This window comes from Pogona vitticeps, chromosome 9 (assembly GCF_051106095.1).
Source record: "Pogona vitticeps strain Pit_001003342236 chromosome 9, PviZW2.1, whole genome shotgun sequence".
Taxonomy (NCBI): domain Eukaryota; kingdom Metazoa; phylum Chordata; class Lepidosauria; order Squamata; family Agamidae; genus Pogona; species Pogona vitticeps.
In genome coordinates, this window is record NC_135791.1 from 18,525,054 (window position 1) to 18,550,810 (window position 25,757).

General features: G+C 45.0%; 1 protein-coding gene across 2 annotated transcripts in view; it reads right to left on the reverse strand.

The window, feature by feature from the left end:
- The window catches only part of HPN (hepsin), a 31,780-nt gene extending 6,707 nt beyond the window's left edge, over positions 1-25,073 (reverse strand). Inside the window, exons 1-12 of one of the 2 annotated variants that reach the window (XM_020778449.3) lie at positions 20,672-20,765; positions 15,841-15,958; positions 12,351-12,454; positions 11,884-11,982; positions 11,085-11,126; positions 9,430-9,559; positions 7,802-7,924; positions 6,612-6,652; positions 5,275-5,440; positions 4,364-4,554; positions 3,557-3,652; positions 2,593-2,735 (exon numbers count right to left, since the gene is read on the reverse strand). In XM_020778449.3, coding sequence (XP_020634108.3) covers positions 2,593-2,735; positions 3,557-3,652; positions 4,364-4,554; positions 5,275-5,440; positions 6,612-6,652; positions 7,802-7,924; positions 9,430-9,559; positions 11,085-11,126; positions 11,884-11,982; positions 12,351-12,435 — 1,116 coding nt within the window. In that variant the 5' untranslated portion in view covers positions 12,436-12,454; positions 15,841-15,958; positions 20,672-20,765. Of the gene's footprint in view, positions 1-2,592; positions 2,736-3,556; positions 3,653-4,363; positions 4,555-5,274; positions 5,441-6,611; positions 6,653-7,801; positions 7,925-9,429; positions 9,560-11,084; positions 11,127-11,883; positions 11,983-12,350; positions 12,455-15,840; positions 15,959-20,671; positions 20,766-24,817 lie in introns of those variants that run through there. The other variant, XM_020778450.3, reaches the window with a different exon arrangement.
- Positions 25,074-25,757: the final 684 nt, after the last annotated feature.

A 25,757-nucleotide genomic window follows, 5' to 3' on the forward strand; every position in this document is an offset into this window, starting at 1 on the left:
AAAGTCATATTTTGATAGTATGATAACAAGTGGGGAACATATTATTTTACTGGTGTAATGGTTTACATTTTCCAGTTACTTTTAAATGTTATTTTGGTGTTTCTACAGGAGTACAGTGGGGTCTTGACTTGAGAACTTAATCCGTATTGGAAGGCAATTCTCAAGTCAAAAAGTCTGTAAGTCAAGTCTCCATTGACCTACAGTGCATTGAAAACTGATTAATCCCGTAACAGGCCGTTTTTGTTCCATTTTGGTTTTTTTCTGGTCTGTAAGTCAATTCTCAGGCTGCAAGTCAAACCTAAATTTTGCGGCCAGAGAAATCTGTAAGTCAAGCCGTCTGTAAGTCAAGGGTCCACTGTATTTTGATACCATTCTCTTATCAATGATAGGGGCTATATTTTCCAGTAGCAAAAATTTAATGGAAGATAGCAGAAAATGCAGTAAGCAAAATTTATTGTTGACACTACAAAGTTAGTTTTTGACAGTCGAATGGATACCCTCAACAAATTACTTTTATAACACAATAGCAAGTATCAAGAATTGTTTTTTAAAGTAACTTTCTGCATTCTGATAGGCATTAGGACCTAAACCCTACTGCTAGTCCCTTCAAATCAACTAAAGAATGACAGGTCAACACTTGGGTAAATCCCATCATTTCAACTGGTCTTCTCTAGTTGGAACTGACAACTGACCGACTGACTGAAAAATAGATTCAGGTGAAAGAATTTGCATTAGAGGAGGTCAAACTGGAAACAGTAGTCTTGGAATCAAGACAATGATTCCAAAATCAACTTCTGTGGTTTAGAACAGTGGTCCCCAAACTTGGGCCTCCAGATGTTCTTGGACTTCAACTCCCAGAAATCCTGACCAGCAGAGGTGGTGGTGAAAGCTTCTGGGAGTTGAAGTCCAAGAACATCTGGAGGCCCAAGGTTGGGGACCACTGGTTTAGAACATTGCAGCTTGTCAAGAGGCAATTTTTGACAAGAAAGTGAAACACAGGAATATAAGAAGCTGATCTATACTCATTGATCGTTGGTCCACCTGATCCAATATTTTCAACTCTGACTAGCAGCAATGAGTGGCCATGGTTTCTTTCCCAGCCCTACCTGGAAGAGGTAGGAATGAACACCCAAGCCACTGCCTCCCCTCAGTGCAGCACACGGTCTCCCCTAGTGGACTCCCGTCCAAACACAATCCAGCCTCAGCCCTGCTTAGACTCTAAAATCAATGAGCTTCTGGGTGTGCAGGATGCTGTGGCAAACAGGAAGGGTCTACATACCTTGGCCCTCCTGTGATCCTGATTAGAGACGGGCATGAACCACCAGTTCAGAACGTTGTGCCAATTTGTCTTTTGGGTGAACAGATCTTCGGCGCTTCCCAGCCCTGCCTCCCCTGGCAGGAGCCCACTCAGAGGCAGAAGGCAGGGAGGGAAGCCGAGGTGCTGCCTCTGAGTCTGCACCTGCTGCAGGGGGCACGGCTGGGAAGCACCAAACACCTGTTCGTCCAAAGGACAAACCATCGTTTCAGCAGTTCGTGTCTACCTCTAGGTAAAGGTATAGGTTCCCCTTGACATTTTCTCCAGCCGTGTTTGACTCTAGGGGGCAGTGCTCATCCCCGTCTCCAAGCCGCAGAGCCAGCGTTTGTCCAAAGACAGTTTCCGTGGTCACGTAGCCAGCGCAACTAGACATGGAATGCTGTTACCTTCCCACCGAGGTGGTCCCTATTTATCTACTTGCATTTGCATGCTTTCGAACCACTAGGTTGGCGGGAGCTGGGACCAGTGACAGGAGCTCACTCCGTTGCATGGATTCAATCTTAGAGCTGAAGATCTACAGACCTTACAGCAGTGGTCCCCAACCTTGGGCCTCCAGATGTTCTTGGACTACAACTCCCAGAAGCCTTCACCACCACCTCTGCTGGCCAGGATTTCTGAGAGCTGAAGTCCAAGAACATCTGGAGGGCCAAGGTTGGGGACCACTGCCTTACAGCACAGAGGCTTCTGCAGTTTAATCTGCAGCAGCACCACGCCCCTCTACTTCTAATCCTGATCTAAATTAAACTCACTTCACTCCATGGTGGTCTCTTCGAAGGCTGGAGAGAGGATCATGTGGTTAATGCAGTATTGGAACTCTTATCTCCAAGAATCAGCAGTGCATGAAGGGGATGGAGTCTGACTGAGTCCCTGTCAATCTAGGGAGAAAAGCCTTAAGAGGCTTCTGTTTTCACCTGGCTGACCCAGAACTCAAGGCCATAAACATCCAAAGCCTATGTTCATTGCCCTTTTGCCCTTTTAATCAATGTATATTTTTTAGAACGTTACACAATGTGAAGAAATAAAACATTATTTTACACATTCATTGCACTTTGCACCTCCTCATCAAAAGGATTAGGAATCACTGGTTTTACGAAATCCTGCTGACAATGAGCCCAGCTAGAATTGCTGAATCCAAACCAGCCACTTGCATTTTTGGATTCTCCTTCAGGACCCGGTCACTGGGTCTTGACACGGTGAGCACCTGCATTTCAAAATGTGCCCCCTTCGTCATTGTCCACCAGCACCAAAAACAAAATTTGTTGGCAAGTGCTACCTACCTGACAGGCATCTGTGCCACCAGCAGCGAACCCAGCACAGAACATCCGGGGCTTGATCTGATTGTCATAGTACTCGGGGCTGTTGCAGACGCTGGTGCTGATGATGGGCACAGCGGCCTCCTGTAGTATATCTGACTGTTGGCCTAGGCAAAGCGTCATAAGATACAGCATGAGAAGAAACCATCACATAGTGGGTTCCCAACTTTAGGTAACCAGGTGTGCTTGAACTACAGTTCCCAGAAGCCTTCACCACCAGCTGTGCTGACCAGGGTTTTTGGGAACTGCAGTCCAAAAATGCCTAGGTTACCCAAGGTTGGAAACCACTGCCATAACAGATTGCTGGTTCTTTAGGTCCAGCATTTCAGTGGACGGATGCAGCATCACAGGAAGGATAGGACACTCTTACAAACTGTGGCAGAGTGTTTGTCCGCTTGGCCAGTATTGCAGAAGGTGTTATCTCCAGGGGCTTTGCAGTGGATCAGCAGGAGTTTCCCATTTGCAATAACTTAGCGATAAAAGAGCACTTTCCTGGGCAGGGTCTGTGTTTGGGGCTATAACTTGGACACCCCAAATCCAAAATTCACCAAACTTGGAGGAGAGGGGGAGGAATGTCAGCTGAAGTCTCACTGTGATTTTGGCATCTCTAACTCATGCCGTTCTACCACTCCGGAAGTCCCGAATCACACAAACCATGAAATGGTTCATTTCGTTAGCAAGTTTGTGCAAGTGATAGTGAAGGACCACAAACCACCACGAACCACAGTTTTTATGGCCATTTCTACTTAAGACCGAAAAACGTGTGGTTTTCTTTGTCAAGAAAGGAATATGGGTCTTTCAGGCTTAAACGTTCCGCACTTTCAGGACTTTCAAAGTGGGGCTGCAGAATATACCGGCTCCCTTCCATCACATCTCGTCAGAGCTGTTGCCACATGGAGCTGGGGAGAAGGCAGGGGAAAGGACTTACCATAGTACTCTGTGTTGCCCCAGCCAGTCACTGTGCAAAGTTTCCCGTCCACAAGAGGTTGACCCAGAGCTGGAAGACAGATGGGCTGGATATATTCTGAAGGAAGAAAGTACGCTATTAGAGGGGGGGGGGCAGTCTTTCTGCCCTGCTTCCTACTCTACAACTGTAGTTGGTTTTATTTCATTGCAACCTGCCTTGAGTCAATCTTGGAAAACAGACGCAATATGATTGGAATCAAACAAACACACACAAAATGCTCCTACACCACCAAGCAGGTAAACAAGCAAGGAAGCCAATGTGACGGTGGCTCCAGAATTTAGTGGGGGAGAAAAGATCAAAGGCTCAGAGAAAACCTTGTTAGTAACATCACCAATGACACATCAAGAGATCTACACAAAAAGGTTGGGAAAATTTACTTTTTGGATTACAAGAATCCCCTTGCTAGCATGCTAATTGGCTCTAATTTCTTTCTTTCTTTTGAGTATAGTTAGCTATGGGACAATGTTAGCTGCAGTTCAACTCATCTGGAGGACACCTGTTTGAAGATGTTTCATCTAGAATAAAGATCAGAAGAGGGATGCCCTTCACCTTCTCCCTGTGGATGGGGGTGCACATTCAGCCTCAAGACAACAGTGAAAGGGACCAGGGGTTACATCTCCCCTAAGAAGAGGACCAAGTGCATTTTACCTCAAGAATTTGAGGAATGTACTTTTTGGACTTCAGCTTGCAGAACTTCCCAACCCGACCAGGTCCTTCTGCAACCTCTGCCCATCCCTGATCTTCCCCAATCCCTCAAAATATCCTCACCATTGAAGGAAAGAGGCGTCACCAGGTGCATCAGGGCAATGTCGTTGCTGTTCTCCTCACTGTTGGGATCCTGGAAGGGCAGGTACCCGCTGTGGTAGATGGCGCTCACCACTCCCACCTGCACCCCTTTAGTGGAAGACCGAGAAACTGCCCCTGCGAACACCCGCCACCGGCTCACCACTCTGTTCCTCCTGTAGAGAGACGGGCAGACCCAAGAAAGAAAGGAAGACAGGGCAGTTCACACAAGAGGGTGGAGAACCTTTGGCCTTCTAGATGCTCTGAAGTAGGGCTCCCACAGTCCTAAATCATTGGCCACGATGGTGGGGACTTCTGGGAGTTGAAGCCCAAAACTTCTGAAGCACCCTCCTCTGTTTTACATCATTGCCTGGTTAACAACCGATGGCAGGGACGATGAAAGGGAAACAACCAGCCATCCGACATCCATATTCATGACTTTAGGGTGACAGAGGCCATCTTCTGACAGCTACCATGTTATCTCCCATAATATCCCAGATATTGCCCTGTTTTGGGACATTGTCATTTACCCTACAGAATCCCAAATAAATATACCATACCGAAAGTGTTTTAGGAACATTTAAGGGTGACCACTAGGAGAATTTCAATCTGGCACCAGGAAATGGCAACCAGAAGCAGACACCTCCAGATATCTGACAGATGGGATAATAAAGAGGAAAATGTTTCATATCTATTCATTTCTCGTGTCCTCTTGTCTAGAACAAAGGAAAATAGTACCTTTGCTCAGGATCTCTGGCTCAGTTCTACAAGTGTTCCAAAACTCATACACAGTGTTAGTGAACATCCTAAAATGTCAAGCCAAACCCTAAGACCTGGAGACACTACAAAGACAGGGGACATCCTCATATGAAACAAAGATCTGGGCTCATACTTACTCTGGGAAGCAGTGCGCAGCTGTGATGACCCACTCATTCGAGATGATGGAGCCACCACAAAGGTGCGTTCCATCATAGCGCAGGCTGACTTGCCATGGCCATTTGCCCAAGCTCGCATCTTGGCCCCCTACAATCCGGTCCATGGACAACTTTCGGCGCCCACAGTCTGCAAAGCACATGGCTGGAATTAGTTCTACAAGAAATGGATCTAGGCCAAACACATCTCAGATACTGGACTGATGCTCAAGTACATTGCTTTAAAACCATGTCACTTTACCATGGAACATGATGGGCACCGTGAGAAATGTAAATGTGGCTACTTGGCATTAACCATGTCTCCTGCTTCAGGACTTCTCAATTTTTGACTCTCTAGATCCATGGTTCCCAACCTTGGATATCTCAGGTCTTCTTGGATTGCAACTCCCAGAAACCCTGGCCAGCACAGCGGTTGGTGAAAGCTCCTGAGAATTGCAGTCCAAGAACACCTGGGTTACCCAAGGTTGGGGGATATTGCACTAGATCTTTTGAACCAGATCTCTGAAAGGTCCAGCCAACATGGCCAATGGTCAGAGATTATGGAAATTGAAATATCTCATGGGTCAAAGAGTAAAAACCACTGTCCTACTTTACTGAGGACAGTTCTCTGTTTGAAGTTGTCATTTATTCTAATGGCTGTGTTATCTGATCTGTTTTAAGAAGGAAGAGTGTGCACATTCAAGTTGCCATCAAATGAAGGTACGTGAGAGCTTATGTGATCACATTCAACTCTGTTTTGGTGACACGGACTGTAGTTCTATTTACTGTATAGTTAACATTTTCATATTTGCATCTGTGCCTACAAATTTATATAGACAAATATTAGACAAATCTGCATCTTATTCTTTCTTGTAGATTTAGGCATGTCTCTTTCCATTCATGAGTACAAAGCCACCTTAGCTGTTGATCGCTAGAGCGCCGCTAGTAGAACATCCACTAGAAGATGAACTGTGAACCGGAGGGGCCCATCAAAGGACTCAATGTCATGGATCATGGGTCCTTCCAATCAAAAACCTCACCTCCAATTTTTACCCATTTTAATGTGTTTTTCATCAATATGCTTCTCAACCCATTGTAGGAGTGTTAACTATGAATTGGTCTCAGCCTAGCTGAGCCCTTACGAAGAGGCTAGCAAATGACAAAGGAACATCTAGCTGGGAGAAAATCAGAAGATGAGAAGGAAAGCTGGAGATGGCATTTAAGGAGAGCAAGGGGAGGCAAAAAGAAAAGCTCCATGCAATCAATTTGGGAGAATGAGGAACCTATATAGAGACAGACAGATGGGTTTGGGATCTTCATACCTTGGCAAAGTGTTGCTAGGAATTGGCCCGTTGGACATTCACTGTAGAGAGAGAGGAAGAGGAAGAGGTTTAGTTGTGCTAAGGAGGAACAAAGAGGCATAATCCAGGTATATCCATTCCAGACTCCCTGCCAATCAAGCTTTCTGCTGAATGCAGAATTCAAGATTCTGAGTGCTTCCTTTTCTTCATCTGTTCATCTTCATCTGCCTCTTGGTATGTTTTATTTATTCTTTCCAATTGTCTTCCACTTTTTAAAATTATGAACTCAAGGAAATGTTCATTGGATTCCCGGGAGATCTTCTGCCCAGACATTAACCTGAACGATGCCCTCCAGATATACTCTAATTTCAAAATTCTGCTCCTTATGACTACATAAAAATAAACCAGTAAATGGCTGAGCCATTCCTGCTCAACACCGCAATCCTAACTGATAGCAAAGACAGCTAGGCCAGTTAAAGCTGTGCTGAATCCAACCCTTCCCAGCCTAGAAATACCAAAATTACCTTCAAACCTACCCTGGTTCTAGCCTAGTTTTATACTGGCCTGGTCTCTACACTCCTGGGATGGAAGGAATTTGGACATGGACCATCTTGGTGTTTTTTTAACCCTGGCCTCTTCCCTCCAGTCCCTTTTTCGGGTCTTCTGTGAGTCAGAAAACAGTTCTGTCAGCAGATTACTCCATCAGCAGATCTCTGAGATCAGCCAACAGAAATGGGCCTTTCAACTAGAACGGAGGGGTGACTAGGCTGTCAGCATCAGAGACCTACACCCATTTGTAACTCCCCATAGTCAAGCTGGCACATGTTCAACTTACAATCACGCTGTAACTCAGAAACCAACACAGGATTGAACATGTGATTCACAATAACCCTGAATAGTCCCTCGCCTTCTCTGCACATGTAGCAGGAGAACTGTGCAAAGCAAGCAAATTTAGTGCATTTACAGATGTTTTTATAATTTCATAATAACCCCTGCGCATCCTATCCTACTACAGGGCTTGAGGTGGTTAATCCTGGAACTTGTTGAATTACCGCTCCCATAACCTGCACCCCTTGGTTGTGATGACTGTAGATGACTGGGATTTTAGTGCAACAGCATCTGGTGGAAACCCCACCTTCCTTGGGAAAGAACAGCCCAGGGGCTGAGTCAAAGACAAACAGGGGAGAGGCTCAGCCCATCTTGTACCTTACCACACAACAATGGCCTCGCTCAGCCTCCGAGCAAATTGCAACCGAGATTCATCCACGCAAAAATAGCCTGAGGTTCCGTTGGCTCCCGCACTGCCAGCGGAAAGCACTGAATGGGAGAGGGACCTGGAATGGAGGCAAACAATGGGAGAGTCAAAATGGTGACTTACTTGCATCATTCCATGTAAGTCTGAAAACTTTAACCCCGCTGTTTCGTGGGTGTCTTTCACAACAAATGACCTCACTTTAAATAAGCCATACCAACAGAGGTGTGTCTTAGCCCGATTATCAGAGAGACTTTAGAACAAGGATGGGGATCAATGGCCCCGAGGCTGCATGCAGCCTTCCAAGCTCATTCCCCAGACCTCGCATTCAATAGGGAGGGGGGGAGGCAAATTGCACCAGCAGAACCTTCCCATGGCTCTACTGGGCCTTGAAAGGCTGTTTCAGGGACCGGGGACCTGTTTAAGGCTTGGAACAGTCTCTTTATTTCCCCCAAACCAGATACAGCCATGCCCTGCTGGACGATTACCCTGCTCTACGATGAATCTGCTTAACATTGAAGATTTTGCAATCGTTTCTGTGATCGCTTCACGATGTTTAGATGGGTTTTTTTTCGCTTACCGATGATTGGTTCCCTGCTTCGGGAACCGATTTTTCACTTTACGACGATCAGCAAACAGCTGATTGTCGGGTTTCAAAATGGCCGCCAGCTGAATAAAATGGCTCCCCTTTGTGTTAGGGACGGATTCCTCACATTACAGCACCACAAAATGGCCAATGTATGGAGGATTTTCGCTGGACGAACAGGTATTCAGCCCATTGGAACACACTGAATGGTTTCCAATGCGTTTCAACGGTTTTTTTATTTCGTTTTATGATTATTTCGCTCCACAGCGATTTCACTGGAACGAATTAACATTGTCAAGCAAGACACCACTGTATAACCTTCCAGCATCTTCTGTGGATGAAAATAGGGTGAGTGGGGACTGTTAAGCAGCTTCTCACTCCTCGATTACAGCTGAAGCTATCAGGGGCTGAACCTAGGATCTTCGATAAGAAAAGCATACGTTTCGGCTCAGATCAGTGGCACGCTGCAGATGGTTTGGGGTGACCAGGCATTGAGGTTCAGAAACTAAATGCAATGCTTCAGTTTGCCCAGGCTGCTTCCGATATCTGACTGGTGCCTGATCTTTGAGGCAATCATTTACAGGTATAAAACGGATATCAATATTACAGTTTAGTTCAGCCTGACCCGGCTGGGTAAGATCTCCATGGGGGAGGTATGTTGACTCACACCAGGCTACCTCTGCCAAAATTCCTCTGAAAAGAACTCCCTACCTCACCACCACCACCACCAAAGATCTCTGCGTCGCCCCCGTCTCCAAGGCTTCGGCCAGAAATAAGCAGAGCTTGAAAAATTACTTCGAACAAAAATGGAATTGGCTGCTAGTTCAGTTGCAAAGAGGAGTGTTAACTTCATAACTATTTTAGTATATCTTTTCTTGTGACAACACTGAAGAAATGACGCTTGGCTACAATGTAAAGCAGCTTGTGCTGTCCCCTTAAAATAACGCAACGCACAGCCATTCGTGTCTAAACCACTGGCAACAGAAGTGCTCTGGGCATACCTGACAAACCCCATCTCTTCACAACTGAGGGCTGCCACCTGGGCATCAGAGGAGGAGGAGCAGAGGAGTCTCCATTTCCCTTCATTCTCATCGTAGATAGTGAGCCGCAGGTCCCCCTGGTTCACCTGAACTGAAAAGACCAAAGACAGCCATGAGCAAGGGCTGGGCATGCCCCACTTCATCTTTTCTGCAGCCTCTTGTTGGACTGAGGGCCACAGACACAGCAAGCCTGTTGTTAGAAGCAGAATTCTTCAAGAGTGAAAAGATGTCTTGATTGTCTTCCCATGAACTTTTCTCACCTCCTGCAGCTTGCTTTGTTTTGTGATGGGTCACTAGGTAGTAAACATGGGCTTGATTGAAAAATATAGTAGGGCCTCTGTATAAATGGGGGATTGGTCCCAAAACACCCCTGTGGATGCTGAAACCCGGAAGTAAATGCTGCACGTAGTAAAAGGGAAAATATCCAGAAAAAAAAAGTATCTTCACGTGTATTACCAGAATTGTCCATTAGAGGGAGCCAAGAAACCATGCTATGCATTTTTCAACAATCCCTCTAGTGGCCAGTTCTGATAAATACATTGTGAAAATACATATTTCTAGTTTTTGTTAACATTTTTGATTTCAGGACACAGATAGGTGAAACCATGGATACCAATCCTGCAGATACAGGGTCCTACTATATTGTTGCTCATATTTACAACTCAAAGCTCTAAAGTCTCCCAGCGTCTGTAGACCAGAAATTGGAAGGATACATTTTTAAAAGAACTTGTGTTACTCATCCCTTCCTAACAGCCGAGTTACCATTATCATTAGTGTTTCTTTGCCTGCACAAGTAATTTGATGTTTTCCCAGTGCAAACATGTTGTTTTGACCTCACCAACAGAGTGGAAGTATAAAGGGAAACAAAGACTTTTCTTGTTCCTTCTAGTGGCTCGTTCTTATATTGCAAAATGCAGATACATACAAAAATACCAAAGGCAAAAGAATTTACCTTGTTACTTAGGATTGATAAGAGAATAGGACAAAACTTCAAATATTCAAGGAAAAATCCCTCTGAGGTACGTTAAAATGCTTTTGAAAGGTTACTTTGACTTTATGTTACTCACTACATATATTGTATAACCAATTACATAAAAATAACTCGATAACTACTAGTTCAGTTATTTGTTCAAAAAGTAACTTGTTACAGATAATTAAATTACATGTAAATACTCCCAAACTGTTCTGCTGACATGATATCTGTATGATCTAGCCTGACCCTAGGCCTACACTAGTTCGCAGCAATCTCTTCTGCTGTTTGAAGCCACCGTGTCCTGGGCAAATTAGAAATGTCACCAACAATAGGCTAGTTTCTTCCATGATTAGCTTACGTAGAAGAGAGCCAGAAGCTGATCCTCCATGATAAACATCCATATATCCATATTCAGTCTGTAGCTGCAGATTTACCTTGACTGCTTGCTTTCATTAATGTTTTTACAAACTTTCTGTTTATGGTTTTTGACTCTTTTTTTAACTGGTTGTCTCTGAATATTACCAACTGCTGCTGCTCAACCTCCAATATCTTCTATTTGAGGCACTTGCCTCATTCTGAGTAATCATTAGATCATTAGTCACTTTATGACAAGGTCAGTTTTGCCTCCTCTAAAACCACTCACCGATGTACAGGCTTTCCCCCTCACCTCCAAGCACCGACATAACTGCAATGGAGAAGAAACACAAGAGTGAAGTTAGCACATCATTCTTTTTGAGATGGGCCAATGACAGATACCCCAGAAGGAAGAGCCACCTTCAAGGAAGACCTTCATGCCAGCATGGCCACTGGGGGAATGAGCCCTCCCGGTGCCCTTTCCCCCTTTAGGATGTACAATTACACTAGAAACCATTTGGCATCTAATGCATTCACGCTGGCCCTTCACCAAAGCATTATTGCTTCAGGACCCTTGTCAGGCTCCTCTTTGGCAGAAATCGGTTGATGTTCACATATCTGCTCAGTCTTCCAAGGCGCTGGGATGAAACAGCAGACCTTTGGAGAGCAGAGACTGGGAGCAACTACAGTAGAATTCCCATATATCAGTGCCAAATTCCCCAGCAGATGCCAAAAACTGTGGATAATAGCGAACCCTATGCATAGCATGGCCTTTGGTTCCCTCTAGAGGCCATTCTGGTAATTACATCATGGAAATAAGTTTTTTTCTTGTAATATTTTCAAATATTAATATTAATTTTAATATTTCCAGATTGTAGATATGTAAAACCACATCTACCAATCCTGCGGATACAGGGATCCTACTGGACTACAGTCTGCCCATGCAGAAAAATCTGGCGTGAGTGTCCTTTGCTGTTCTCAAGAGAGGCACCCAGAACAAGGGAAGTCCTATCCAGTCAATAGTCATGAAGCACTGGCTTTCATACATATCATGGCATAGGAACAATTTATCTAGGTAGATTTCTCACCTATAGCCCAGATTCCAGTTCCAATCCCAGCAAGGAGCAGAAATCCACTGGCAATCACAGCCACCATTTTCAGTGTCCAGCTGCATGATTTAAGGCCTCCTGAAAGACACCGAGATTCAGTTAGACGCAGTGAGCTACAACTGATGAAAGTGCCTTTCCTTTTACACACACGCACATAACAAACAGTCCTAGCGAACACAGAAGCTCGCCTTTTTATTGATATGTTGTAGCCCAAAAAATGGATTATTCCCACATTTTAGATCTTACAAAAGGCTGGTTTTCTTGGAGTTGATGGGAATTGAACCTCTGGCCTCCTGCACATGAAGCAACTGATCATACTCTTGAGCTCCTTTATGGAAGAAAGGTTGGCTATACAGTACAGTAAAGGAGAGCCACTTTAATGTGTGATGACTGGAATGTTGAATGATGACTCAAGCGACCTGGATTCAAATGCTCATGAAACTCACCCTGTGAACCTTGGGCCAGGTGCCGTCTCTCCCTCACCTCAAAGAACTGCTGTGAGGATAAAGTGGAAAGGGGGTAGGAAGCCATCAATACTTCCTCAAGCTCTCTGGGGAAAAGGCAGAATATAAAGGCAACTAAGGAATAAGTAAATAAATAAAATAAAGACAGTGAAAAAGAAACATGGGCATTATTCTTTCGTGTGCCTTAAAACAACACTACAGTGGCGCCTTGCTTAGCGATGTTAATCGGTGCAGCAAAAATTGCCGCTAACCGAAAACATCGCTAAGCGGTTTTTAAAAGCCCATAGGAATGCGTTGAAACCCCTTCAATGCGCTCCAATGGGCAAAAAACTCACCTTTAACCGAAAATCCTCCATAGGACAACCATTTTCACTGCCCGGTATGCGAGGAAACCATCCCAAAACACAGCAGGCGGCCATGTTTTTTACCCGGTGGCCATTTTGGAACCGCCAATCAGCTGTTGGGAAAACATCGCTATGCAAAAATCGGTAAGCGAAACAGCTTACCGATCATCGCAAAGCGATTATTTCCCATTTAAAAGATCGCAATGCGATCGCAAAAACCTAATTGTTATGCAATTTTGTCGTTAACCGGGCCGCTCGTTAAGCGAGGCACCACTGTACTTACAAAGCCGTGTTTATCATTTGGGCTTCTTTGCCTATCACCATCTGCCATAGCTAGAGATGAGCCCGAACCACCAGTTCAGCGGTTCATGACGGTTCATTTATTGGCCAAACAAGTGTTTGGTGCTTCCCAGCTCCGCCTCCTCTAGCAGGTGCCCATTCAGGGGCAGCACCCAGAGGAGGCGGGGCAGGGAATCCAGGACACTGCCCCCCGAGTGACTGCCCACCAGAGGCAGTGTGCCTGAGAAGCACCAAACACCTATTCAGGTGAATAACAAACCGGCACAACAGGCAGTTCGTGCCCATCTCTAGCTATAGCGCTGGTTCATAACTGAAGAGCACCTTTGTTCTCATTGCCATTCCAGATAAACTCATGACTGAACATTCAGTCTAATTGACGGCAGTGGAAGGCCAGTCATTCCAGACGTGGCTGTATGACTGCTAGTTCCCAGAACTTTCAGGCAGAAAGAGGGGGACGCTTGGCTTAGTAAGCCTCAGAGAGGAGGCCTGCTCCCATGGTCAACATGCTGCCATTAAAAACAAAAAAGACTTTCCTAAGAGAAACACAAACTACAGAAGCACACAGTGTGAACACAATCTGGTCTCTAAGTAGGGCTGTAATAGATTTATTTTATTTTATTTTTTTAAAATTTATGCCCTGCCCAAGTAATGGCTAAGCCACTATTCTGAGTGGCTTACAATCAAAAACATCAACCTAAAAGTAAAATGAAATTCAATAACAAGTTAAAACACCGAACAGAAAAGAAGCCCTCCCTAAGTCTGACTATATTTGATAATCTAAAAGCTAACCCATAATATGGTGGCAAAACCAAAGTCAGTTAACTCTTAAGTGGCGGGTCATCTGGAATTAAAGGAAATAAGATCCCGCCTTAAACTCTGGAATGCCTCTGCCAGTCCACATTGGGTAAAATAATGCCGTGACTCAGTATTAGGCAGCTTACTACCTTCCGAACATAAATTCAGTCAGAATTGTGAACTCCATATATCTCATGATTCCGAGAGACCTCAGCCCTGTATGCTGTCACTGGTGGAATGCAACGGAAGGAGGGAGGCCGAGGGAATTAATTGTGTTTTATCTATTTACTTTCTCCTAAAGATGATCCAGTGTGGCTTGCAACGTTTTTTTAAAAAGCAGTTTAATTAGGAATTAATTGGTAAGGACTCCACAGTGTGGTATTTCAGATAAATTGGGGGTGGGCCCTGTTTAATCATACGCATGCACCAGAGAATCCACCTGAAAACAAAGAGAACAGCAAATGTTCTTGTGATACAGAGTCAGTTGCAGCAAACAAATCCAGGTCTCCTCATGAGGGTCCCTTGGGCAAATAAGAGGGTGAAAAGTAACAGATTTGCATAACATTTGTATATGGCAGCTTATTAATGTAGACAGAAATTTAGAAACAGTCCTTTTCCAAAAATACAACTCATTCCTGCTACTCATGACAGTGTTTGAAAAGTAACTCATTGCCCTTCCTTACTGGGAAGTCAGAAAAGTAAATTGTTAAATTACTAGCCACGTAGCTTGTTGCCTTTTTCAATTACTTTTGTGGGAGGCTTAAGGCCTAACAAGAAAATGCTGCAAAGCTTGAAAAAGTCCTGTCTAAAAGATGTTAACATGCCTCAGAAAAGCCGTTCCAAATTTCAAAGCACCTTGAAAGCATTGATCATGATACAACTAAATGATACCAGTTTATTTCATGTATTATTTTGGATGCATAGCTTTATTACATCTTGTTTACCCTAAAAAGTCCTAAGCAAAACCCCAAAAGGATTCTGACCCTTCTCTTTAAACCTGACCTAGAATGAAACTAGATGACTGAATTATTCTGGCCTGGATTGGTCTGATCATGCTAATTGTGATTCCTTTGAGTTTTGGTATGTCTGGTATGATTCGAGAATTGCTCAAGGGATAACTACACTGCACCTCAAGCAATCCTGTTTCGCACAATTAAGACTTCTTTCCCCTTAAAAAGAAAGCTTCCCAGTTAAGCAAGGCATGGAGGAGGAAGCCACTTAACAATCCTGAGAAACAGAAATATTCCTAGTTGTTCATGTTTGGAGGAGAAAGGAGGTCAAGTTTTGCACTTTTAAAAAATTGTTGAAAATCAACTAGTGCATCAGCAATGCATTAAAATGAGCCATTTCAAAGCATCATTGATATGTTAGCAGCAATTAAAAAGAAGAAGAAAAATTCCTCTCTTTGTCCTCCAAAGGCAAGTGGCAAGGAAGCTTTCCATTTCTGAAGACTGTTTCAGAAAGGGACAATTAGCAGCTGCTTTGGTTTGATCCCAGCAATCACACATGCTGGAACCATACCAAAGTGGAGCGATCCCACCCTCACCTAAAAAAAAGTAGCCTGTGACAGGGAGCCAAAAAGCATAGGTAGGAATACTCTGGGCATAAAATGGCTCATGCTGGCACTTACATTTTGTGGTCACCAAGAAAATAAATGAAACAGACCATGCCCAGAGTGGACCAAACTATGGGGAAAATTCCCATGGAACCTCACCCTTTGACTGGACAGCTATTCAGATCTAGAATGCTTCGAAATAGCAGTCTGTCGTTGTCTGCCAACAGGACACGAACCCAGTGTAGCCCACCTTTATGGAATTTGCCCACCCAAGTAGAAAACAGAAATCAGGAGAGAGGAGGTACTTAATGGGCTAGTGCTGTTACTGAGTTTCCCAGGCCGGCACAAAGCTGCCAAAAATGTTAATGTTTAAGTCCTGCTCTTGCTGGACAGAAGAGAGTGAGGGGGTGGGGTGACCATGGGATTATAGAAGAGGAAGGCATGAGATGTTCCAGATCCTTTTAAAGGTCCAACTCACCCTCTTTTTCAGCCATTTCGGAAGTGGTTAATCATCAAACCCACTGCACTGTCTTTTCAGAAATCCTGCTCCTCCAAGTCAGGAGACTTTGGTGACCAAAGAAAACGCCCTCTGGAAACTGTACAAACAAGAAAGAAACGTAACTGTCTTAAAGTCTCAAACCATGTAGGAAGTTCCAGAGGGTGGCACAACGGGGCATTTCCCAGGGCCCTCATCAGACCAACAGAGGAGCCACTGCCTTAAGACTGGTGGCATTCCTAGTTTGCACGCAGTATCCCAGATTAGCTGCAGCCTAAGAAAATTGTCTGGATAAAAATGGATGTTACAGATACAGTAGGACCACAGTATCCACAGAATCAGTACCCATACTTTCACTTATCCACTGTATGAAAATATTAAGCGTAAAAAAACAAAAAAATTGTGTTTCCAAGATGTATTGTCAGAACTGACCACTAGGGGGAACCAGAGACTATGTTAGATAGAGCGTTTGCTAAATCCAAGGGGTTTTTTGGAGGCATCTATAGCTTGGAACTAATCTTTGTCAGATACCAAAGTCCCGCATTACAAAAGTGCTCAAAGCATCAAAGTATCTAAGAACACAACATAAGCTTTTCTCACCTCAAATAACTAGGAACTCTGTTGGCTTTGTTTTGTGATTGGGCTTCACGTCTTCAGTACGAGATTCCTTGTGAAGCCTGATTTTTCCAGACACAACAGTTACCCCAAACCAAGTTTTTCCATCACTTTCAGGTCTAATCATGGACCACTTATAATGTCTGTTTCTGCATGTCCACATCCTCACGGAAACCATGGAGACGAGAGGAGACAGGCTGAGGGTGCAGGTTCTGGAATCAATATCACTTTCAAGTCCATGTCCTTCTCTGTAGTGCCGACCAGATTCAATCCAGCCAGAATGTAGCAGGTAAGGCTGCAAGCTTATGTGTAATTGCTTAAAAATCTTACTGGGCTCAATGGGACTTGCTTATGAGGAAACAGTCATAGGAATGCAGTTTACAAGTATCAGATGAAAAACTGGGAAGACCTTGGTTCAAATCTCTCCTCAGAAATGAACAGGACTCCCAAGAAATCCACAAATGTGCTTGCCTCACCGACTCTGAAATGGGGATTCTGGTACCGATCAACCTTACAGGGCTGTTATATGTAGGGTTTCACAGGTGAGCCTAACAAACTACTTAGAATGTGCAATACATGTCATTATTATTAACCAAACTATGCACTGGGTCTTTATAATTTACCCCCAAGGATCACTGTGGGGGTAGCTGATTCTCCCAAAACCCACTGGATCCTCCTCACAACAGTCCCGTAACATGGGTGGGGCTGAAAGAAGATGACTAACCCAAGATATTTTGCCCCCTAAGGCAAGGGGGAAAATGTCGCTCTGCTTCACTTTACATACATCTTACTTCAGCGCTGTCCACTGGATGGTCTTCACAACTGCCCTTCAGGGCAGCAGGCTAATGCTGAGGTAAAAAAATGGCCAGCAGGCTTATGAAAAATGATTAGGAGTCCCCCCCCCCCCCCGCACCAACTGTTTGCCACCTGAGGCAGTGGCCTCACTCTGTCCGATGGGAGTGCCAATCCTGTAACCCAAGGACACCCACTGAGCTTCATAGGGATTCAAACCTAGTCTCCACTCTGAGCCCAAACCAGCAAACTTATTGTTTGAACCTTATTGTTCATAACTCCATAACTGCTCATCGCTAAGCATTAATTCAGGCTGCATTGAGGGATTAGGGTGTAAGGATCAATCAGTCAGTGTGACGAAGGAACAGCAGGGTGAGGCTATCTGGAGACTGGTGTGGAAATGAAGTAGGAAACATTAGCCATTTCGTTGTCCTAACTTCTAACACTATTTCGTGCACCTGAAGGTTTGGAAGTCTTCACCTCAGATTCTTAACTGAAATTCTGTTGTTCAACATAGTAAAGTGCACTAAAGTAGGCCCATTGACTCAAAAGTGACTTAGTGAGTCAACTCCTCTATAGTTGTCTTAGAACTGCAGAGCGGGAATGGACCCTACAGATCAGTGAGTTCAGCCCTTGTGAAGGAGGCACCGGGGGTGGGTGGGGGTGGATTTGAACTCCCAACCTCTGGCTCTGCAGCCAGATGCCTAAGCCACTGAGCTATCCAGACATCAGGCTTTGTTGTTTCAAATGGGCCTACTCTAGTTGCAACTTACAATGCTAAGCAACAGAATTTCAGTCTGTATATATTAATAACCAAGTTTCTTTATCATTTTGTGTAACAGCATGACTGATTCCGGCTGTAGAATCATTAGGGTTGTTCATTTATTTAAAATATTTGCATGCCGCCTTTCTCCTAGGAAGGATCCAAGGCAGCTGATAGTATTAAAAGAAACAATGTCAGAAGTTAGGACAACAAATTCTTACAATATTTTCAAAAGAATTAAACAACTATAATATTAAAACTAGTAGATAAGAATAGTAGTATAAACACATTTAAGATAACAATAAAAACACAGGAGTCTTGTGGTTTGGTTTGGTTTGGTTTTAAAATCTCTTAGGCAGCCAATCACTAAGAAAAGGCCTGTCTGAAGAGAGAGGTCTTTGCCTGCTTGCAAAAGAACAACAAAGACAAGAAAAATACATGCCACTTCCCTGGATCTACATTTTTGCACCTCAAAGAGAGACCATGCCCTTACACTCCAGCTATGTCAGGATGTTAATGTGATTTAAACCCTCAAGGTTCATTACTGGCATTAATACAGCTATTGTCATTTTGGCATTTCATTTTCTGTGCCTGTGTCCATTTTCACTTGATCCCAATCCCCATAAATCAAGGGTTCCCAACCTTAGGGAACCCATGCATTCTTGGACTGCAACTCCCAGAAACCCCAGCCAGTCCAGCTGATGGGAAAGACTTCTGGGAATTGCCGTCCAAATATACCTGGGTTACCCAAGGTTGGGAATCAATGCCATATAATCATCATCGTTATCGTTGTCGTTGTCGTCATCATTATGTGCCATCAAAGCCAATTCTGACTTACTTTCAGGGTCTCCTAGATACAAAGTACTGTACTCAGAAGTGGTTTTCCATTCCCTTCCTTTTGGGGGCCTCCTGGGATTTTGCAACTTGCCCAAGGCTACATAGGCTGGCTTTGTTCCCAGGATGTACAGTTGGGAATCGAACCCCCAACCTCTGGCTCCATAGCCAGATGCCTAAACCATTGAGCTACCCAGCCAGCTTCATAAAGTACATCTGTATAGAAACCTAGGGCAAAATGTTGTGCTACAAGAGTCTGAAGAAACAGATCCATGTAAGCTCACACAGAAATAAATCTGTTAGTCTTTGCTATGTTTGTTATGCACTGTCATGCCACTTCCGACTTGTGGCAAGCTTATGAATGAGGGATCTCCAAAGCGTCTTGTCCTCAACAGCCCGGTTCAGCTTCTGCAGACTCAGTCAATTCTGTGGCTTCCTTTAGTTTTTAAGTTGCTGTAATAGTTCTGCTTTCCTTTCTGTTTGGTTTTAATCTACCCACCTCACTACATGTTTTGGCTGACCATGCCCTTATGCTTTGCAGTGATGGGCAGGTTTGGTGGGAGATCCAGACCAAAACATCTGGACAGTCAACAATTCCTCACCCAAGAATTTAGAAATGTTACTTGGAGGGGTTGACCCCAAGAACTGGGTAAAAGCTTTATTTTGGGACACCAATATATCATTAATACAACTTGGGATGAGAAGGAACTAGAAGCTTGCAAAAACTCATCCTTGTTGGAGGTCACAGCCAGGGAAGCTGTCATTCGTTCAGTCCCAAAATGGAGTCTGCAGGTTTGGGCTGTCAGTGTGAGGTGTGCTGATATCTACAGTGGTGCCTTGCTAGACGATGATAATCCGTTCCACTGAAATCGCAGTTTAGCGAAATCATTGTCTAGCAAAAAACATTTCCCCATTGGAATGCATTGAAACCTGTTTAATACGTTCCAATGGGGAAGAATCATCGTTGTCTAGCGAAGATCGGCCATAGGAAAGCCGCTTTGCGAACCGCCGATCAGCTGTTTAAATAGCTGTCTTGCAAAGCTTAGGTCCCGAAAACACCCGTTTTGCGAGCGCGGAGGGAACTGTTAAAATCGTCGTCTAGCGAAAATCAGTTTGCGAAGCAGGGACCAAACATTGTCCAGTGAAATTCCCCCATAGGAATCACTGTTTTGCAAAACGCTACAGTGATTGCAAAAAGTCAATGTCTAGCGAAAAAACTGTCATGCGAGGTAACTGTCTAGCGAGGCGCCACTGTAGTTGGGATGCGGCATCTCTCTCCTGCCCATCATCTTCTCTATGGGTAACCACTTGATGAATCATTCCCTACTGGCTTGGGGATTCTGGGTGTTGTACTTACCAAGAAGGTAACTTTTACAAGCCCTGTGATGTCAATCGTAGAAAGTGTCCTGGCAATGACCTCCCAGTATTTGAACTGCTTTTATTTTATTAAACTGGATGGTCTGGATGAAAGTCAACGAACCTATCTCGCAGGGTTCTTCTGAGGAGAAGAACTGTCTACACAACCCTGAGCTAGAAAAAAGAGTAGGATGGGGTTGAGGGGGGAGAAACAACAGTGCTGAAATTTGAAGTGAGGGAACAGAAAACCTTGACAGAATACACACAAACTGTCCCAGATTTTAACCAAATTGTGCTGCCCCCACAACTCTCGAAGTGGCCATCACAAAACACGGGGAATTGGGCTCCTTCTGAGCTTTCTCTGTAATTTAAGTAGTGGGCAGCAATTTACCAAAATATTTGTATTTTGTTTCATTGTCCCTTCTCACCAGAGGAAAGTGCTGTTGCACTCACGTTCTGCACTTCTGGTTCCCATTTGACATCTGGTTGGCCATTATGAGACCAGCATGCTGGGTTAGATCTGCTTCGGTTCCTCTTTAAGCTCTTAACTCGGGAGGAAATGTTCCAAAACCACTCCACCCTGCCACCCCTCCCTTTTCTCAGTCGGATGAGTCACTTTTCAAACACGGACATCAAACGTCAAAGGTAAGTTTGGTTTCCTGGCTCCCAGCTGTAGGCACAATAGACTGCTTCTCTGAGTCCTCTTCCCTAAAACTTCCTTGTTAGAATTCTTCCAAGTATAGGCCAGAACCCGAGAGGGAAAGTCATGCCTTTCAGGACAGACAACATCCTAAGGCTGTATCTGGTAGAATCTGTTTTCTAAAAAAGAAAAACCTTAGAACCATAGAATCATGGAGTTGGAAGGGGCCTAAAAGGCCATCAAGTCCAACCCCCTGCTCAATGAGGGAATCCAAATCCAAGCAGATCTTTGTCCAATTTTCTCTTGAATGCCTCCAGTGTTGGAGCTCCCAAGATCATTGGTTCTGTTGTCGTACTGCTCTAACAGTTAAGAAGATTTTCCTGATATTCAGGAAAACCTTTGCAAAGTAACTTTTCTCAGACACTTTCCTGTGCTGTGTTCAGCATACAGAGATACTTGTGGACAGAAGACTCAAGGTGAGTACAGTACACACAAGATTAGATTTTTGAGGCGAGGCAACTGAAAATCCACTTAATAGAATAAACAGGGGGGATCCATAATCCAGCGCAGCCAATTTATCCATGTTTTTAAAATGCCCGTTACAGTATCATCTAAAAAGCCCTCTGCCCATCAAAACATCAGCCATGATCCTGTTGGATACTCACACTGGATGACTCCCCTCCTGGTACTGTGCCTGCTACAGATCACCATCCTCTCCCTCTCTTCCATCTGAGTCCTCCTGACCATCAAATGGCCAGGAGGAACCTTAGAATCATGGGATCAGGAAGAGCTCCCAACCCTTCAAAGCAGATATTGAGGGTGTCAGGAAGCTGCACGGGGAAGGATGGAAGATAGCTACTAAAATAGCAAAGTGGATTCTATCTATTAAATCAGGAGTTGGGGGGGGGGGGAACCTGATGCGCCACCAGATGGAAAGCCTAGCCTTCTACTGCTCCACATCACCTTGGCCAAGGACTAAAAGACCAGGAAGGTGAGGCATCCCAAAGAGAAAAGGTATGCGTAGAGGCATATCTGCCTTTTAATCTCTGGCAGATAAGAATGCTTCCAGGAAGACCTGAAAGGAGCGCGACTTTGCCAAGCTCGTCCACCAAGCATCCTGCACCCAAATCTCTGCCCATGATCATCCATCTTCTCTGCTCCCTACACTTTTAAAATTCAATCTCCACTCCCACCTTTTCATACTCAGGGCACATGGTGGTAGACAACCCTTGTCAGTATATTATCAGAATTTGGCAAAGTTGCTCTTACTGGTTGGGGCGTTCTGGGAGTGTCGTTTTTAAAAGTAAGTTATTTATGCACTGGCTGTTGCCTACAAGATCTCTTCCGACCCATACAGGATCTCAAGCACTGCCTGATTTGTGGGATGCTCTCCTTAGATGCGGGAACATTGGGCAGAAGTCCAAAGCCCTTTAGCCTGGAAGGACTCTAGATACCATGACTGGTTTCAAACCCTTCAAAAGGGGTTAGGCATGTTGCAGATGGAAGTTCTTCCACTCAGTTCTTGCTTCTCCATTTCTCCAGAGAACCAGTAGATGACAACTATCCCTTCTTCCTTATCTCTCCTACTAGAGCCTAGATGCCACCATGACCATCTGGACCTTGGATACAGCAGCTCTAAAAAGCGATGCTGAGTTGGATCTGAACCAGGCACAATCTGTACGTTTTGTTTCTCATTAAGTGGCTGAAGTGTTCTGGCTTTCTGCATTTTATGTGTTTAATGATTTCTTGGTCATGCGTTTGATTCAGTATTCCTTTGCTGTTCACCTTTTTTGATCCTGCTCTCTGGTGAAATCAAGATGTTGGGTGTGGGTGCAAAGTTTGCCATGGACATGCCTGGATTCACATGAAGAAAAAGAAAAGAAAATGTACTCCTACTTGATGGGGTTGTGGAAGGAAGGAAGGAAGGAAGGAAGGAAGGAAGGAAGGAAGGAAGGAAGGAAGGAAGGAAGGAAGGAAGGAAGGAAGGAAGGAAGGAAGGAAGGAAGGAAGGGCACTTTTGTATGAAAGAAACCATTTCTAAGAAATTGAGTATTTTAGAATTTGAGTTAATGGATTTGTTCATTATGTTTTTAAGAAGGTTTGTCACAAGTTTTATAATTTAGGAATCAAGGAGAAAGTTGTAGGGAAATGATGAGCCGGTCTCGGACAGAAAGTGAATTTTAGAAAGGAAGAAATATTTTTAAAGGGGTAGGGTGGCTTGATAGAGCAAAGTATGAGTAGGGAGAGAGCGTGTTCTGGGTGGAGTGGGTGGAACAAAAAGAGAAACCGCAAGATCCAGCTTCCCGGTGCCTCAGAGCATTCCTGCCAACTCTCAGGCAAATCTGCCAGGGCCCACCAACCAAGGACGCAGCCCCAGACAGAGCAATCCAAAGGTTTCAGGCTCCCAGAGCAGGTGTGATGTGAGGAGCCCCGCCCTTAGCCCCTATAAGTACCTACCTATCCACATGGGGAGCTCTTGTGGGCTGTGTGGTAGAGCTGAGATAGAGATCAAATGCTTATAACAAGAAAATTGTCATTATAAATGGGTCTAAGCAAAGCTCTTCCACGAAAGCCTATGGCTGGCCTTCATCTTTGGGACAGGGAGTCGTCTGCTTCAAGTAATAGACTCATAGCTACATTTCACTTATTCAGTTTATAATTTTGGATAGCTTTTCTCTGCTAGTGGGAAAAAGAAAAGAAAAAAGAAAAGAAAAGAAAAGAAAAGAAAAGAAAAGAAAAGAAAAGAAAGAAAGAAAGAAAGAAAGAAAGAAAGAAAGAAAGAAAGAAAAAGAAAGAAAGAAAGAAAGAAAGAAAGAAAGAAAGAAAGAAAGAAAGAAAGAAAGAAAGAAAGAAAGAAAGAAAGAAAGAAAGAAAGAAAGAAAGAAAGAAAGAAAGAAAGAAATGCTTGTGTAGCTGATAAACTTTTTTGGGATGGCCACGAGTGCCATATTTTCTATTAAGGAATTACAAAAGTTTGGAGGGATATTTCCCCCTTTAATCCCTAACCTTTTTATATGAAAAAGTCACACAGAACATTTTCTAACATTTAGATACCACATGTTTTCAGGCCGTCAGAGAGAGCTGGCCCTACCGTTAGGCACAGCTGGGCAACTAGCTCAACAACAGATGCCAGGGAGCAGAAATGGCACCCTCTTGAACCATTTCTCCACCGCCCCGTGGCCATTCCCCTTTGTTGGAGGATGCAGCTGTGTCACATAGTCTATCCTGTACCCCCAAAAACCAGCTTCCTGCCATTGGGCATGACCCTGTCTTATTGTGCCTGCTGAAGAATGATTCCACTGTAAATGCAGCTCTCTTCAATATATGGAATTAAGAAGGGAAGATGATCTTGCCCTTTCCAGCAAAGTATCAGATAAATTGTCTGGAAGAAGTGCAAATTTCTTCCACAGAGAAAAATTAAGGTTCCAAACTACTATAATATCCACACATTCATCAACAAGTCAAAATAAGTAATAATCCAGATTTGAGGCTGGCAGGGAGCTCTGGAACGTATCCTAAAACAACAGGGGCTTCCCTGGGCCTTAAAAGAATTATTTCAAACGCATACCAGTCTCCAAAGGAGGAGTCGCGTTAGTCCACTGCAGGAAAAAAACAAGAAACCTGTGGCACCCTAAGGACTAGGAAGTTTTCCTGGGCATAAATTCTCCCAGTCTGAGGCCCGTTTTACGCCGCTAGCCAAGAGGATCACGATCCAAGTCAATTTCTGCCCGATAAAAGTCCTTTGGGTGCCGCAAAGCTGGAATGCAAACGATCAAGGACATCGAAAGGACTTTGCTGGGCACAGAGTTGGACGCTCTTGGTCAGCCCATCGGGAGAAACCGGCCCCCGATCCCGACCGGTCACGCAACCTGCTCGCCTGCGAGGTGGCACAAAACTCTTTCAAAACCGTCCACCAGCGAAAGGGCGAAGGTGGGAAAGCGGCTCCCCTCTCCACGTACCTTCCAGCGGTGGACGATCGAAGCGGGTTACTCGTGGAAAGGCTGCTCCGCCGAGCGCAGGCGGTGGGCGAGGAAGGCGCAACAGCCGCGGCGCGCAAAAGCGGGCGCGCTCCCAGACTGGCGCGGCGCGAGGTTCCGCGGGGCGCTCGCCTTCATGGCCCGGCCCGGGGCGGAGGGGACGCGGGGGAAGGCAGGGAAGGGCGAAGTGCCTGGCCGGGAGCACCAGCGCCGCCGTGGAGGGCTGCCTCCCCTGGGACGAAGTTGGAGACGGGGCGGGAGGAGGAGGGGAGAGAGAGCCTGCCAGGAGCGGAGGGAGGGAGGGAGGCAGCCCAATGGACAGGCACTCTGCCCAAAAGATGCGGAGGGCCCCGGTGGGAGAGAAGGACGGGGGCAGGGCGTGGGAAAAGCCCTCACTGGGTCCTTGGACTACAACTCCTACGATCCAGGCTGGGCGGGGGAGTGTGGGGGGGTCTGTGGTCCTAAACTCTGGATTGGGGCGAGCAGTCCATGGCGTGGGCAGGCGGAAAGGTGGGGGATACTTTAACTGCTGGACAGTTCAGTGGATGGGAGTTCCGAGTCCCCACCTTGCCCCCTCCTTGATTCTATAATCCATAGGGACCCTTTCAGCTGTTATCCGCAGTTGTAGGATCATCATCATTTGCATCCCATTGCATCGCCTGACTCAGGAAATCACAGGATTCTTGCAACTCAATAGGAGGCTGGAGTAGCTGGGGTTGGAATTATTGAGCCAGGTTCTTCCGTGCTTCAGGCGGACCTGCTTCTTTGGCCTTCTGGCTGGGTTTTATGTGTTGGGTGCTATGGGCTGTCAAGACGCATCTGACCTATAGTGACTCCCAATAGGATTTTTGTGCTGGCTGCATAGCTCCATGGTTTAGGCATCTGGCTGAAGAGCGAGATGCCTGGGAGTTGATTCTTCACT